Source organism: Octodon degus, unplaced genomic scaffold, assembly GCF_000260255.1.
Source record: "Octodon degus isolate 3935 unplaced genomic scaffold, OctDeg1.0 scaffold00049, whole genome shotgun sequence".
NCBI lineage: Eukaryota > Metazoa > Chordata > Mammalia > Rodentia > Octodontidae > Octodon > Octodon degus.
The window spans coordinates 2,478,623-2,491,962 of record NW_004524625.1 but is presented as its reverse complement, the minus strand read 5'-3'; the positions used below and the strand labels follow the sequence as shown (position 1 = coordinate 2,491,962).

At 40.8% G+C, this 13,340-nt stretch overlaps 1 protein-coding gene across 1 annotated transcript in view; it reads left to right on the top strand.

Moving 5' to 3' along the window:
* The first annotated feature begins 1,529 nt into the window (after positions 1-1,529).
* Positions 1,530-13,340, top strand: part of Pold3 (DNA polymerase delta 3, accessory subunit) — a 46,281-nt gene continuing 34,470 nt past the window's right edge. The window contains 3 exon segments of the mRNA XM_012515028.2: positions 1,530-1,678; positions 3,057-3,112; positions 12,125-12,227. Coding sequence (XP_012370482.1) covers positions 1,619-1,678; positions 3,057-3,112; positions 12,125-12,227 — 219 coding nt within the window. The 5' untranslated portion in view covers positions 1,530-1,618.

Here is a 13,340-nt window from a genome sequence, read left to right as displayed (position 1 = left end):
CAGAGGCTTCTGCTGAACATAATTATTAAGGATTTTTGTTTTGTTTTATATTTCGGTGATGTTAGAAGAGTTTGGTGGAAAGTCCCCATCATGAAAATGTTCCTTTCATTTTGGTAAGAATGAAGTTCACATACCTGTTCACGCAGCCTCGTAGGACAGCATAATTTGTTCTCTTCCAAGTCTCTTTTCCTACTCGGCCTCTTTCGCCAACATTTCAGCAGCTATAGTGAAGTTTCTATTCTTGGCCAATGCTCCTACCTCTGTCAGAAACACTCCTGAGAGAAATTTATCTTTTCTGAGGGATTATAATGTTGTGGGCAGCTGAATTAGATAGAAATATTATAGGCAGTCGCCAGGGCCAGGCCCTCAAGGAGACAAGATGGAAGACAAAGTGACTTTGCAACTTGGAAGAGACGGACACTCCCATATGGGCCACACCTCAAGACCAAGACAAAAGAGGAAACATAGCTACATACTTCCCTGGGGATGGGTATCAGGGATTGATAATCTAAATAAGTATCAATCACCTGAAAGAGCCCAAATGAGTCACCAGTCCAAACCCCAACAGGAAGAGACCCTGTCCCGTATTCATGTCCCCTTGCTACTTGACTCACTTCCCCATTTGGTACTGGATTTAATCAATTTTACCTGTACAATGGTTTTTGTAATCTCATTGGTTGACCATAGTTTTGTCCCACCTCATGCCCACCTAAGCAAGTTCCCATGTCTTCTCTACCTTAGACCCGCCTCACCACATGGTTTTCCTCTATAAAAGTCCCTAGAGGAGACAACTTCCCGGGGACCACCTGCTCCCCTCCCCAGCCCTCTCTCGAACAGCTTTCTTTCCCTCAATAAATATATTCTGGTAATAACCTCTGTTTGTTCCTAAAATTCATTCCTCAGTTTCAGAGAACACGAACTTGTCCAGGTCAGGTCATGAGATCATTTTTCCCCCTATATCATTTGGAGGTCCCCTGTATCACTTGGAGGTTACCCACCGGAGATCAGTTTTTCTCCCTATATCAAAAACAGTGCTTTATTCTAGTCTACTAAAATTACTTGTTTGTCTTATTGTCTGCTATTATGCCCTTACTGCCTAAGAAGTGCCTATAATAGAATTGGTACTTGATAACTTTGTTGACAGAAGTATCAAATGACCATACAGGTTTTTGTCTGCTATTGAGGAGGGAACCCACGACCTAGCTGGCAAACTAGGCAAGCACTGTACCACTCATTTACACCCAGGCAGCAAGAATTGTTGTTGTTGTTTTTTTTAATCAATTTACATATGTACAAACTGGCTGCTACAAATGAAGTATTTTGTTCAGTCTGCCTTTAAGCAGCAGCGGTGAAATGTCTAAGTATTGACTTCACATACAGACGTCCTGGCTAGGGCTTTCCTTGAGTTTCATTTCCGGTTTGCTCCAACTAGCTCCACCCACCTAGGCCTGCGCCGGTCCCGTAACTAGTTTGGCCCCTTGAAGGCCGCCGTAGCGCGTCGCCTCCGTTGCCTTGGGAAACGACCTGGGACCTGGGAGGGAACAAAGTCGTTTCCCGCCGGCGGGAGCTGTGGTTGAGATTGGGGCTCAAAGCTTGGAGCGCCCGTTGCTACAGCACCATGGCAGACCAGCTATATCTGGAAAATATAGACGAGTTCGTTACGGACCAGAACAAGATCGTGAGGAGCTAGGAATGGGAAATGCGGGCGGGCCAGGGCATTGGGGACCCCAGTCTTGCGGCCTCGTGAGGCTGGCGGAGGGGAGGCAGGTCACCTCGGGGCGAGCGAGGACTCGCCGGGGAGGTCGTTCTCTGCGCGCGTTCCAGCGGCGTGCCCTTCGGGGCTCGCTGGGGGCTCTGCACCCAGCGGGGGCCTCGGAGCTCCGCGCAGTAGGCGGGCCGTTGGGTGAGAGTGTTTGTGAGGCGGCTCTGCACCCCGAGTCTGTCTGAATTTCGTCAGGCGGTTGGGGTCTAAAGTCCCAAGTTTACGGTTGAGGAAATTGTGTTATCCAGGTGAAGTAACGAGTTGTTTAAACTCCAGGCAGTCAGCTTCCTCTTCCTGGAAATTTAAACCGAGGCTGGTCTGCCTCTCGGAGTTGGTATAAAGATCACGTGAGGCGGCGGGTGTAAACGCGTTCTGCAAAACCGTGATGACCGACTGCCTACTGCCCAGATACTTTAGTTACGCATTGTATTTGGACTTTACTGTGAGCCCCCTCTCACCTCCCACGTCGGTGGTAGTATCCTGGAGGAGGAAGCTGAAGCCAAGGGGCCAAATCATTTTATTTAAACTTAGAGATACGTAGTTCTCTTCCACTAGCGCTATACTGCCTTTGTGTAACAATTAGTGTTGGAAAGTTAGCGTTCAGAATTGGAAGAGTTAGAGAGCAGGCATACTGGGTCAAGGAGCAAGAAAGCTTGAGGTTAGTAGTTTCTAAACTAATCCCTGATAAAACATTCATCCGCTGAGCTCTACACCACCCGCGACCTTTAACATTTGCAACTTTTCGGAGAAGTTTCTGAGTCACATACTTAAACGTGGTCTAGTTTTTGGTTTTAGGATAGTTTAAGGTTGTGGTTCCTTCAAAGACAGTGTGAAAAGGTATAAGAAAAAGGAGTGTGAGAAAAATGAGATTTTCTTTATAGTCAGGCTGCATTTTTGGATACTTTTGTGTTAGTCCATGAAACAAACTTCTACGCTGGAACTGGGGTTCGATCCCCAGCACCACATGCTGCACAGCCCCCACGCCGCTGAGATGGGGCCTGGTGGTACACACCTGCAATCCCAGCGCTGGGGAGGCAGAAAACAGGAGCATCACTACGAGGCCGAGCTGCATAATGAGACCCTGTACCAAAAAACATTTAAAAAGAAAGAAAAAAATGAACTTCTAAGTATTTGTAAGATAAATATCTTGGTTCTACCTGCCTGGGTAGAAATGGTTCAAAATTGCAGTGGCATCTATTGTGATTTAATATCTAAGAATAGGAATCTTTAAAAGTGGGTCTTAGTATTGATCCACAGTCATTTAAAATATTTTTTAAAATGCTTCTTCTTGCAGGTGACATACAAGTGGCTGAGCTATACACTAGGGGTTCATGTTAACCAGGCCAAACAGTAAGTCTAATTTCCTTCCGATTTTAATGACACTGAAATGTTTTATTTTGCTTTGTTTTAAACTACTGTAGGAGGCTTGCAGGTTAGCTCAGTTGTTTAAAGTGTCTGCATGGCCGAACTCAGTCAGGCACAGGGGAACACAGTTCGATTCCCAGCTCCAGATGCCGCACTAGACCCACCCTTAAGGCAACCTGAGCCAGCCTCCCCCGCCCCCCCCAAAAAAAAGAATCCTTAAACTACTGTCTATGTAGCCACTATATCAGAACTGTTTTTGTTTTTTGGCTTCTGGTGAATGTCACTTTGTCATTTCCAAATTTCTATGTCTTGTTAGCTTACATCTTCACTACATTTTCAGAAGTGCTTCTTGGGCCTGTTTTTGGGTGTTAGTAAAATACTTCCAGAATAAAGCCAACAGGTGTTTGACACAAGCTGTGTGACAGTGTAAATAGGAGAACTATTAAAGTGAAACTAAAAAGAGACTGTTTAGGATGGTGAAAAACGTGTCCATGAATTTTGCAGTATAATTTTTCCTTTCTAAAAATGGTGGTAAAACTTGAAGCCAAGAGGGAAAAGGCTTTTGAATTGACTAGATTTTTGACCTGCAGAGGTGCAAATATTACCTACGTCACAAAGGAAGGAATTGGTGAACCAATTGAGTGCACATATATTGGTTTAAATCCATATTTAGTTTCCTAAGTATAGTCTGATTTTTGTCTCTTCCTTGAGAAGAAAGTCTGAATCATAAAATCATTCCACTGGATGGAATATGAGCTTGATCGGTCCACTCCACGCACTGACCTGGTATTGCAGGAACATTCCACTGAATATTAGAAAGTCTGTGATCTTGGGCCGCAGAGATAGCTCAGTGGTCTAAACGCCTGCCTAGGCAAGTGCAAGGACCCTGGTTCTATCCCCCGTATCACTTACGGTGTCAGCCCTTCCCTAGGCATGCAGAGCCAAGCCAGCCACCAAGACTGGGCATGGTGGCATAGGCCCATAATCTTACTGCTGAGGAGGCTGAAACAGGAAGGTCACTGTGAGTCCGAGCTGCATAGTGAGAACTTGTGCCCAATACAAAAAAAAGGTCTCTGATCCTTTTTTTTTTTTTTGCGGTACCAGGGATTGAACTCAGGACCTTGTGCTTGGCAGGCAAGCGCTTATCCTACTGAGCTATCTCCCCAGCCTCTCTGATCTCTAGAAGATGCTAATTTGGCTTTGCTTGGATTAATGCTGGACAAATGTAGGAGATCATCTATTTTTGGGGGGGATACTAGGAATTGAATTCAGGACCTTTTGCTTGCCAGGCCTGCTGAGGTCTCCACGTAGGAGACCATCTTTGTCTGTGATGTTTAAGCTATTAAGACCTGAAACAATTAACGTGGGGATGGGTTTGGTAGCATGAGGATGAATTTGATTTTGACTGAGATTGCTGGAGACCAGTTCTGTCAAACCCAAGAGTTTCAATAACTTTGGGAACAGACATCTATGAAAGTTATTGTTCTTTGTGGATATCGATGTTTAAATATGAAATGAAGCAACTCCTTTTGGACTTTAAAAAATATAGATTAAGACCTGGGGTTCCCTGAAAATGCCTGTACTTTTACTGTAGCTAACCTGTTTTTGTTTGTTTTGTTTTGTTTTTGTTCTTGTTTTCAGAACCAGGGCTTGAACTCAGACCCTTGCGCTTGCCAGGGAAGCGCTTATTCTCCTGAACCATCTCTCCAGCCCCATATATATATTTAGTACAGGGTCTCACTACATAGATCAACTCGTGGTGATATTCTTGTTTTCAGCCTTCCAAGTGCTGGGATTACAGGTGCAGGCCACCATGCCTAGTTTCAGTTGCTGTCTCAGCGCACCTTAGGGGTGGGGCTGGCATGGCACACCAGGGATTGAACCCCAGTCTCTGTGCCTGCCTAAGCAGGTACTTTAGTCCATTGAGCTATCTGGCCAGCCGTTAACCTGGTTACATAAAGTTTTTATGGCATTAACATGTTGTCTAGTTCTTGCCTCATCCCATACTGCTCTCCATCTCATTTATTGTACTCTCTACATATTTGTCTACTATTCATATACAAACTTTCACCTGAGGTCTTTCTGCCATTTCCTCTGTTTGAACTGGTGCTTCTCCAGGGTTTCTTTATCCTTCAGTAGATAAAGTCTTCCCTAATTAATAATCTTTTAAATACTACCATGCCTCCCTAACTATCATAGCATTCTGTTAATTTCTTTCATAACTTTTAAAAAAGTTATATTGAGATATCTGCATACCGTTTAGTTCACCCATTCTAAAATGTACAATTCCATGGTTGTTAAGTATATTCTGAGTAGTACAACTATTACTACAGTCAGTTTTACAATATTTCTGTTACCCCATAAACAAATTATACCCATTAACAGTCACTCACCATTTCCCCAACCGCCCAGCCTTCATCCATTCCACCCCCAGCTCTAGATAACCACTAGTCTTTCTGGCTGTAGAGTCATCCTTTCTGGACATTACACATAACCAGAATCTTCATAGTATTGTATGTCTGTTTTCTTTCACTTATTATAATGTTATTAAGGTTTATCTAAGTAGTAGCATGCCTTAGTACTTAATTCTTTTTTATGTCTAAATAATACCCCATTGTATGGTATATTTCTTCCTACTTCTGTGGCTGCCATAAATACAAACAGGGTGACTTAGAGCTTTGGGGGCTAGATGGCCAAATTCAAGGGCTTGGTGGCCATGCTCCCTCTGAAACCTAAGGAACGAGTTCTTCCTTATCTCATCCCCTCTGGTAGTTAGCTGACATTCTTCAGCATTTCTTGTCATGTAGCTATATGATGCCAGTCTCTGCCTTTGTTGTCACACAGTCTTTTCCTTGTGTATCTGTATTTTCAGAGAGCTTATTTTCTTGTAAGGACTCCATACTGGATTAGGAGCCCACCTTACTACTACAGTATGACCTTGTCTTAAATCTGCAATAACCCTATTTTCTAATGAGGTCACATCCTAAGATATTGGTGAGTGTTTCAAAATATCTTTTTGCCGACACAATTCAGTCCATTACATGGATATACCAAATTTTATCTTTTCATCTATTGATGAGCGCTTGAATTGTTTTTGACTATTATGGTATTATAAACATTTATGTACAAGTGTTCATATGAACGTATGGTTTTATTTCTCTTATATATAATATCTAGGATTGGACTTGCTGGTTTATGTGATAACTTGTGTTTAACATTTTGAGGAACTAACTAATTTTCAGAGTGATGGCATCATCTGATCTCATCAACATGTGAGGTCTCTAATTTCTCCACATTCTTACCAACACTGTTTTACATCTTTATTTTAGCCTTCAGAGTAGATATGAAATGATTTTTATTCGGTTTTTTATTTTGATTTGCATTGTCCTATAAAATATTAAACATCTTTTCATTTTTTATTGACCATTTGTATATCTTTGGAGAAATAATTGTCAAAACATTGTCCATATTTTTATTGGATTGTCTTTACTTTTGAGTTTTAAGAGTTCTCTTTGAAGACCTGGATCAAATAGATGATTTGTAAAAACTTTCTGTCTTACCTCTCTTCTTTTTTTTTTTTCCTTCTTGAGACAGGATCTCACTATGCAGTACAAATTGGCCTTGAACTCACTATGTAGCCTCAGGTGGCCTCGAAGTTGCACTGATCCTCCTGCCTCAGCCTCCCGAGTACTGGGCTTACGGGTGTGCACCACTGTGCTCAGCCTCTTCCTCCCTTTCTTTTTTTCTTTTTTCTTTTTTTTTTTTTTTTTTACGGTATTGGGAATTGAACTCAGTACTTCTATCCTCAGCTACCTTAGTTGTATTTGTATTTTGAGGTAGGTCTCACTATTTTACAGACTACACTTGAAATTGTGATCCTCCTGCCTCAGCCTCCTAAAGAATTGGGATTCTAGCTGTGTGCCACCATACCCAACTGTGTTTATACTTTTTTTTTTTCCTTAAAATCATGTTTTTTTAACTTTTTGTCAGGTTATTGTTGTGCTCTTTTGATGCTATTCATTGAAGGAGACATTTTTATTATTGACAAAGTTGTTGTTTATGCTTTTTTTTTTTAAACAGATTTTCACTGTATATTCTGGGGTGAATTTAAACTCATGTAATCCAGGCTGGCCTCAAATTTGTGGCAGTCCTTCAGCCTCAGCCTTCCAAGTGCTGGGATTACAGGCATGTACTGCCACCCCCAACTGTTCCATGTGCTTTTTATGTATATCTAAGAAAGCTTTACCTAACTAGCTCACGGTCATAAAGATTTATCCTGATTTTCTTCTAAGAGTTGTACAGTTCTTTTTTTCTTACATTTAATTATGTGATCTATTTGGAGTTCATTTTATAAGTCATTACTAATTATCACTGTATTTAACTTTTCTACAGATCATGTCTTTGTTAACCTAAAAACAAGTGCTGCATATGGTGATGCTTGCAGGTAAACTCAGCACTTGGGAGGCCAAGGCAGGAAGATTGCGGGTTCAAGACCAGGTAGACTAGCAAGATCATGTCTCAAAAAACCGGGGGATGGGGGGCATAGAGAAGAATATACTAAAACTTGCAGATTAGATTTTTATTTTTATTTTTAAATGCTTTATTTTAAAAAGGATTTCGAAGAACAAAAACAATACAGAATTTCAAAACAAAATGAGAGAAAATTAAGTTATATTGCATATTGTTCAAAGTAGTTGCTCAGATTACCAGATATAGGCATGTAAGATTGATCAAACAATGTAAACATTAACAGTTCCTTTCAATGAACTAATAGAAATTAGTAGTACCATTAGATCACATTTTTTTTTCAATTTATTTATGTTATGTATGTGGTACAAGGTCTCACTTCACAGCTCAGACTCAGTGATCCTCCTGTTTTCAGCCTTCCCAGCGCTGGGATTACAGGCCATGTGCCACCACGCACAGTCTCAGTAGCTAGGTCAGCACACCCTGGGGCAGGGGCAGGGCCAGGACCAGGGATCAAACCCTGGTCCCTGTGCTTGCCTAAGCAGGCACTTAGTCCGATGAGCTGTTTCACTGGCCCTTAGATTACATTCTTAAATGAAGCATTAAAATATGTAAATACTATGTCTTTTAGAAATAGTTTGGAATCTTTTGTACATGGGGTAAAAGAAAGGATCTAACCTCCTCCTTGTACATGTGGGTATATTAGTCACCCTTCCATTATTGCGACCAAAATACCCAACATACACAACTCAAAGTTTATTTTGGTTCATCAGAAGTTTCAGTGCATGGTTGGCTGGCTCCAAGGTGGCATGCTGGAGGAAGGCTGCTGACCTCAAGGTACCAGGAAGCAGAAGGAGAAAGCATTAGGGACAAGTGTGTCCTCTGGAGGCGTGCCCCAGTGATGCCCTTCCTCCATCTGGCCCAGCCCTCCTAATGACCTCTGATGGAGCTAGTGCATTCCTCATCCAGTCAGCTCTCTAGGTCTCACCTCTGAACCTGAGATTTTTCAGGGACATTTTAGATTAAGCCCTAATAGTGAATATCCAGTTGTCCCACAACTTAGTAATTCTTTCTGTCTGACATTTTCTTGCTTGTCATGCATGGGTTTACTAGAAGCTCTATAAAGGCAGTAGTCTTGTTGCAAAAGATTACTTATCTAATTACTGTTGGCAGTGTGACAAGTCATCTCAAAATTTCAACAATTTTGTTGTGGTCCAGAATTTGGACAGGGCACAATGAGAATTGCTTTTGTTGATTCTGTGATGTTTAGTGCCTTACCTCGGCTCAGTGTTTGGAGCCCAGGCGTCTGAATAGGAACATGTCTGCAGTGGATGCTGACCAGCAGCTGAAATTTTAGCTAGGACTGTTGGCCAGAGTACTTTATGTGGTCTGCCTATGTGGCCCAGGCTTCCTTACAGCATGATGTCTCGCACAGTAGCTCAAGGCTCTAAAAGGTTGTGCTCTAGGAGCACATGGTAAAAGCCATGTGCTTTTTCTGGCTAGCCTCAGAGGTAGCCAGTGAATCACTAGCTCTCCCAGATTCAGGGCATGGGGCTATATTCTACCTCTCAGTGGAAAGATGTGGAAAAGTATCTGAATGGAAGCTGCTGTTTCAGTCTTATCCAGTGAAGATGGCAGGTATATAAAGATAAGTGAAGTAGTTGGAATACAGTATGGGAAGTGCCATAACAATAGATATAGGGTGATCTTTGTTAGAGCTTAGATGGCCCAGGCATCTGCTCTTTAATAAGACTGAAAATAGGGTGGGTATGGGGGGTGTAGTGGAAGACACCTAGGTGCAAATCCCAGGCCAGAAGGTCTTGCATGTAATTGCTAGGAATTTGAAGTTGGTCCTAAGGAGATGGAGACCTACTGAAAACTTTGAGACAAAGAGCAATATTTAAAAAGAGCTGGGCCAGGGAGATGGCTCAGTGGAATAAGCGCTTCCCTGGCAATCACAAGTGTCTGAGTTCAATCCCTGGTTCCACCAAAAAAAAAAAAAAAAAAAAAAAAAGAGCTGACTGACTTGTCAGCATCAGTAATGACAAAGAGACATCTCAAAGGGAGCGTGTTCTAAAACCTGACTTGATGTTTTCTCTCAACAAGTGTGTTTCCTTCTCAGTAAATGAACTGTCATTTTTTTGAGGGAGCCCTGAGCTATGTCCCCAGTCCTTTTCTGTTTTTATTTTGAAACAAGGTATTGTTAAATTGGCCAGCCGAATTTCAAATTTATAATTCTCTTTCCTTAGCCTCCTGCATAGCTGGGATTACAAGAGTGCAGCACTGCACCCTGCAGCAGCTTCATCTTTGGAGTTTGCTTAACCCACTAGTCATTCCTGACTCGGTTTTCTCTCACACATCACAATTGATCCATCAGCAAATCCTGATGACTCTCCCTTTAAAATACACCATGATTTACCCACTTGTCACCTCAGCCACTGCCTCGGCTGAGCTACCGTCCTCTGTAGCCTTCTAGCTCAGCTCCTTGCTTATTACCTTGCTGCTCTACAGTACATTCTTCACACTGCAACCAGGACTCCTTCTAAAAGCGAGATCACCTCACTTCTAGGTCCACAGAGCTGTGAATGTCTGGCCACTGTTCTCCTTTATCCTTCCCTCCTTTGACATTCTTTTCTCAGGACCTTTGTGTTTCCTCTTCTCTCTGCTTGGACTACTCTTTCCCGAGAGCCCCACTTTGGTGGTTCCCTCACTTCTTACAGGAGGTGAACATGAGGCCCTCTCTAACCATCTTAGTAAAATTACAGAGCTTCACACTCATCCTCTTGTCTTAATTGGTTTCCCCGTTGTAAACTTAACGAACATCCGGTATTACATATTAATTTTTTAAGTTGTCTTTTTCCTAGAATGTAATCTGAAAGGGTAGGAACTTTGGCTGTTTCTATACTGTTCTGTCCCAGAGACATGGAACATAAATTAGTTTAAAACTGGCAGCATCATAGATAATGAAGCTGGTGGGGAGATGCAGTTGACACCAGGAATTAAAATAATTACTCAAGAGACTTGGAGGGCGTGGAGTCAAGAATTAACTTGGGAGGGAGAGGTGGTGAGACTTGGCAGTCTACTGAGTAAGGAGAAGGGAAGAGTAATGACTCCCACATTTTTGTCTTGAGCAAATGATGCTGTCAGAGATAAAGGAAGCTTTGGGGTGAATAAAATAAACCATGAGAGGTAAACCTGTGGCTCGAGTGTTATTGTGTTTTTCTTTTAAGACAAAAGATGTTAATATAGATTTGTATTTTCTAAATTAAAACCTCAATATTCAGGTTTAATAGCAGTTTTGGCACTTTGCAATTAACAAGTGGGTTTGAGTTGCAGTTTGGTACTCAGTCTCTAACAGGTCTCCCTTCACTAAAACAGACGAAGAAGACCAGCAGGGTAACCAACACTGTCCCATGTCCCAGGCAGCTCCTCGGGCCTAGGCAGGAAGAGGGAGGAAGTGCAGAAGTCTGCAAGAAATAGAGCAGAGGTAGCTGGAAGGTAGCAGGAACCTCAGTGGAGCGTGATTTTATAGACTCTGAGAGGGAGCCCTTCAGAAAGAGCGAACAATGTGGGTTGAGTTTCTCTTGGAATTTTTGAGAGTTTAGCACATTATGTCAGAGAAGTTCAGTGAATGTTTCTTGAAGTGAAAGACAAATGGTATGTCTTTTTGATGATGTTAAACTGTTAAAGTCAACTTCTAATATTTGCTGGATGCTGGAGATAAAAAAGTTAGGGCTCTTACTAAGAACAGCATTGTTTCTGCATTTATTGTTTGACTCTCTCAGGCTAATGACAGTTCTGAACACATTGGCTGGTGTAAGTAAGCCATTGCATTCTGCAGTTATGAAACAGTACTGAATCTGAGTATAAAATTTCAGAGCTGGAGATTTGTGATCTTGTACATCATAGTGTGTAATGTTTTAGAATAGCGAATTCTTTTAGAATCTGTTGAAAACACTTAATCATCTTCCCCACCCACAAAGAAAAAAACACACACGTAGCTGGGGATAGAGCTCATCAGCACAAGTGCCTACATGGCAGGCACAAGGTCCTGAATTTGATTCCTGGTATATAAAAGAAGAGGTATAATTTCTGATTTTGAAAGTGGTTGGAGGGCTATAGAAGGCCACCTGAATCCCAGGTTAGAAAAATCACTAATCTAGTTTTAATCTCTTGTGTAGAAAAGAGTAACATCTTGGATAGCTAGGTAATGACTAAACATACTCATGATTATTTATCCTTTATATAGTATCACCATGATTTTAATGTAGGTTCTGTCCCTTTCGGCCTATTATTAGATTTCAGTTATTTGCTGTATCACTGTGTAAGTCACACAAGTTGAGTCTAATCTCCATGTCCTGTCTACTTAATGTCTAACCTTTAGAAAGCATTCTGTCCATAGGCTGAGTAAAAATTCTATTGGTTGTTTTGTACTGTCAGATTTTTATATCTAACTTTTAAGCTGTAAATGAAGAGTTGATGAGATTAAAAACTCTGGCCATTGAGTTGTTTTTGCCTTTTTTCAAACAGGATGCTGTATGATTATGTTGAAAGAAAACGGAAGGAGAATTCAGGAGCCCAACTGCATGTCACCTATTTGGTGTCTGGCAGTTTCATTCAGAATGGACATTCTGTAAGTTTTTAGGATTTTGCTTATTTTTTAGGTTTTTTTTTTGTTTTTTTTTTTTTTTTTTTTTTTTTTTTTGTTTTTTTTTAAGACAGTATCTCACTATGTAGCCCAGGCTGGCCTTGCAGATGAAGCAGTCCTCCTCAAATGTTGGAATTATAGGTGTGCACCACCATGCCCAGCTCACACTTTCAGAGTCTATAATGAGCATAGTTGTGTTTGAACTGTGAGCGGTGGTATAACCTAATATGGGAAAGAAACAAAAAGTTTCAGTCTTATGGAAGTTTTAAAGTACTACTTGAAGAAGATGAATATATTTGAATTTTAGACTAAATCATAAACTCAGAAAAGCTTGGGTAATTTTTTTTTTTTTTTGGTAATATTTTTGCTGGGTTATAGAGGTGATATTGTAATGCCATGATCTGGGCAATAGGATATAAGGAAATTACTTACATTGTTTGCTGTAACCTTTCTTTCTCTGGAAGGCATACTGGGGACAGTTGTAGTTAATTTTCACACATTTCAAGCCAAAACTCAGGTGTTCAGTAAGAAAAGAAAATGCTAGTTATAATTAGATCTTTACTTGAGAATCATATTTCTATAAAGTACAAATTAAGTGTCAGTCATCAGAAATGCTTGGGACAGATGTATTTGAGATTTTTGGATTTTGGGAGGTTTGGGAATGTTTACATATAATAAAGTATCTTCGGGTTGGGAACTAAATCTACATATAAAACTCATTTAAGTTTCAAATATGTCTTGCATGGCCAGAAGGTAATCTTATGCAGTATTTTTAATAATTTTGCAGATGAAATCAAGTTTAATGTTACAGTATTAACCACTTTCCTTTTTTTTTCTTTTTTGTATTGGAGAGTTAATCCAGGACCTCTCTATACTGAGCTATATCCAGGCATTTGTAAATTTTTTAAAAATTAATTTCATTGAGAAACAAATAGCAATGAGACAGTTTCGAAACCGATTAATAGGACAGTTTCAATAATTAATACATTGCATATTGTTGTTATTATTATTGTCTTCATAGTGTTTGTTGTTGTCTTTATAGTAGTTATTCATAGTACAAGATGCAGACATGGTATCCTGTCCAAACACTATTAGTAC